The 3751-nt window shown below is 42.0% G+C and overlaps 1 protein-coding gene across 1 annotated transcript in view; it reads right to left on the bottom strand.

Moving 5' to 3' along the window:
* Nucleotides 1-3751, bottom strand: part of LOC106001366 (phosphatidylinositol 3,4,5-trisphosphate 3-phosphatase TPTE2-like) — a 41021-nt gene that overhangs the window by 17898 nt on the left and 19372 nt on the right. Inside the window, exons 5-6 of the mRNA XM_013036470.1 lie at nt 3272-3333; nt 514-591 (exon numbers count right to left, since the gene is read on the bottom strand). Coding sequence (XP_012891924.1) covers nt 514-591; nt 3272-3333 — 140 coding nt within the window. The remainder of the gene's footprint in view (nt 1-513; nt 592-3271; nt 3334-3751) is intronic.

Raw genomic sequence — 3751 nt, 5'->3', positions numbered from 1 at the left:
GGTATAACCCCTGCTTTCATTGTATTTGATGTTGTTATAATTTGTGGAGGGGAAGGGAAAAAACAAATCGTTTAAATAGGGATACAGGTGGACCCACTGCAACAATGAGACGTACAAGTCGTATGTTGAAAATGAACTTTACAACTTTGATGGGGGGGGAGGAGGGTTGCTCATTGTCTTAGCAGCAGTTTGTGAAAGATCAATTCCTCTTTCCAGAGAAATCAACAGCCAGTCAATTTGAGAGAATCTCCAGGAGCCAGGAAAACCTTAGGCATTGGCCTTCCTGCTAGGGAGAAGAGATGTCAAATGGAAAGTGGGATTCTCTCGGGAGAAGCCAACCCAGAGGCAAGGGTTTGGGAGTTGGAAGGGATCAGGAAACTGCTACAAGGCACAAGTGCTGCCACCTGAGTGTTAGAGAAGGGTTTCAAATGCAACCAAATTAATGGTGCCACTAACCACTTCCCACAAAAACAAAACCAAACAAAAAACCCCCTTTCAAAAGAGAACACTTACTTGTGATGGAATTGCAATCTTTTGAAATTCATTCGTGTAAGTCGTATATCTTTGTTCTCCAGAGGGATCAATAGTTTCCTACAGAAAAGGGAAAATACAACCACAGTTTACCTTCACATCAGCAGTCTTTGGGCAGAGCTACTCAAAACAAGACAAACAAAACCACGTTAAGGACTTGTCTTGTTTAAGGCTCACAGACATGGGACTTCAGAGCTGGAATGCCATTAGAAATCACCTGATGTAACACTTCTTCTTACCTTCCGTGTTACAAATGAGAAGAAAAGTCAAAAGACAACCAAGTGACCTGCAGTACAGCAGCCATGGGGAACACAGCCTGCAGCATTGGGCAGACATCGTGTTTTTGGAACTATGATCCACAGTACTAAACCTAGGACACACACACACACACACACACACACACATACACACCACAAAACAAGCCAAAGAAACCCAATAATTCCCTTTTCATATTTTCTATGCTGCTCCATTCATTCCTATTAAAAATGTGGGTCACAATCTAGTAAGTTGATTTTATAACTCACTGGCTACAGTTTGGAAAGCATTGTCCTAGAGCACTCATTTTCTTTTTTCTTATCTCAGGCCCTTGCTCCAGGTATTGGTCCAATCAGCCCTGCCTGTGGGCAGATATGGTGTTGCCCACCACCCCCAGGGACCATGGGAAACAAACCTGTGACACTCAAGTTAGGAAAGCAGAAGGGTGGGACTACAGAACTGGACATGGTGCAAAACCTAAGCCTTCTCTAGACTGTAGGCCCAGAAGTCAGTGGAGCTGGGTTCGGGGTATATCCTGCAGGTGGAAACTTCCTGGCAAGATCATGTCATAAGACTGTGTGCTACTTTACAAGGTACAGCTGCCCACTGTGGCTCTGCAGAAATTTCCCAAAGCCACACATCCCCCAGAAATTGGCTATCAGGGATAATAAAAAAAATAGAGGACCAACTTTGTTCTGAGTTGAAAAGCAGTAACTTTTATCGATTTAGCAATTCAAAGGATATTTAAAGTCCTTTGGAAAACTTGCCTAACTTTGATCTTATGCTGAGGAAAGAAGAAGTCACAGTATTGGGGAGGTTACAAAAAGCATCTGATTACTGAGGGTTTTGGTTTCTTTTTGTGTAGACCAGCCTGAACTCTACTCCTGATTCTTTCCTGTCTCTGCCTCTTCAGTGTTGGGATCACAGCCTGCACTACCACACCCAACCAAGGTTATTTTGCTTTTGTATAACTTTGCTTCACTGGCTTTACCTTCATTCTGCCCCTATGGACATCTGCTACATGCTAGTGCCCACACCTGCAATCCTCCTGCTTAGAAGGCTAAAGACTGGAGGATCATGGCTTGAGGCCAGCCTTAGAAAAATGTCTTCTAGACTCCTAACTCAAAAGAAGCTAGGCATGGTGGCAGGACATAGTGGCACATACCTGTTGTCTCAGCTAGGACAGAAAGCCTAATATAAGCATGGCCAAGAACTTGGCCAGTGGTTAGTGAGACCCTGTCTCAAAACAGCCAGTGTAGAAAAGGGCTGGAGCTGGAGATATGGCTCAGTGAGAGTGCCCCTGCCTAGCAAGCAGAAGTCCTGAGTTCAAACCCCACTACACACACACACACACACAAAAATTGGACTCTAATGCTGGGTTTTGAACTCTCATGCTTGCTAGGCTGCTATGATTCTGCTAAATCATGCTCTCAACCCTTTCTTTTTGCTGGTCAAGTTTAGGATCAGTGCTTGCTTTCCATTCAGGCCTGCACCTGAGCCATAATCTGCCTACTACAGGTTTCTCCATCATCATGAGATGACAGGTCTTCACCATCATGTCAGGCTTCCCTCTGTGGAGCTGGAGTCTTGTGGATTTTTCTGCCCAGGCTGGCTTGGATATGTGATCCTCTCATTCTCAACTTCTCACATAGCATGGAGTGAAAAAAGGTGCATACCACTGTACCCACTGTGACTTGAGAACTGGTCTCATGACCTATTTTGTCCAAGCCACAACCCTCCTCTTCTCAGACTCCCAAATAGCTAAGATTACAGCGAGTCACCAATGCTCACCTTTTCCTTGATTCCTATTTTTTAAGTATTGTATTATACAGTTAAAAACTCAATGCATATCTTACAAAATTAAGTAAATTGAGAGAAAGGGGGGTTGGGAAGGATGAGGATAATGGTGAAAGGGTGATACTGATCAAGATGCTTTGTGGTCATAAACTGCTTTGTTGATTGAAAACTCTTTTGTACAACTACTTAGGGATAATAAACATGTACTTTAAAAATGCGGGTGCTGGTAGCTCACACCTGTAATCCTAGCTACTCAGGAGGCTGCGATGTGAGGATTGCAGTTCAAAGCCATTCCAGGCAGTAAAGTCAGTGAAACTCTTATCTCTGAACTACCAGAAAACTGAAAGTGGCACTGTGGCTCAAGTGGTAGAGCACTTGCCTTGAGCTGAAGAGCTCAGCTCAGGGTCAGTGCCCAGGCCCAGAGTTCAAGCCCCATGACCACCACCACCAACAACAAAAACCACTGTATATCTTAGATTTTGTGAATTTTGGTATTCCCTTCAATTTGTGCCTCATTGCTCTCACCATAGTCCTGGCTCAGAACAAGGACACAGGCCAGTTACTAACTGCATATTAAATAAGGCAGCACAAATCCTGATTTTTCACTTAAGCACCATGATCTAAGAACTTTCTGCAAGGAATGTTTCAGAACCACAAAATTCAACAGAGATAGTAACATCTTTCTTACCTTCGTGGTTAAAAACATTCCAGTTGCAATAAGGCAAGTGTAAATCATTGTCTCTGTTCTCCCTAGAAAAGAAGTTAGTGTTTTATTAAATGGGGGGAAAAATTCAACACATAACCTAAAACCTAAGAAAAGTGAGGGAAGGGGAAGTTTGGGAGGGGTGGGTAAGAATATTGAAAGAGATGACATTGATCAAGAAGCACTGTATTCATAAACTGCTTTGTTGAATGGCAATTCCTTTGTACAGCTACTTAAAGATAATAAAAATATTCAAAAACAAAAGCATAATAAATAAATAAATGGAATAGTGCTCATTAAAAAAAGAATGCAAGTTAGTTCAAGAGACCTTTTTTGACAGCCAATATATATTTATATGTTTTAGTTTTAGTTTATACATGAGATCAAAGCTAAGGACATTAATAACTACAATTTAACATTTTATCACAAACTCTTTTTTGTTGCTGTTGTTGACTGTTAATTTTT

This window comes from Dipodomys ordii, unplaced genomic scaffold (assembly GCF_000151885.1).
Source record: "Dipodomys ordii isolate 6190 unplaced genomic scaffold, Dord_2.0 Scaffold289, whole genome shotgun sequence".
NCBI classification, from domain to species: Eukaryota; Metazoa; Chordata; class Mammalia; order Rodentia; family Heteromyidae; genus Dipodomys; species Dipodomys ordii.
The sequence above is the reverse complement of the archived record's forward strand: the minus strand, read 5'-3'. Positions and strand labels throughout refer to the sequence as shown.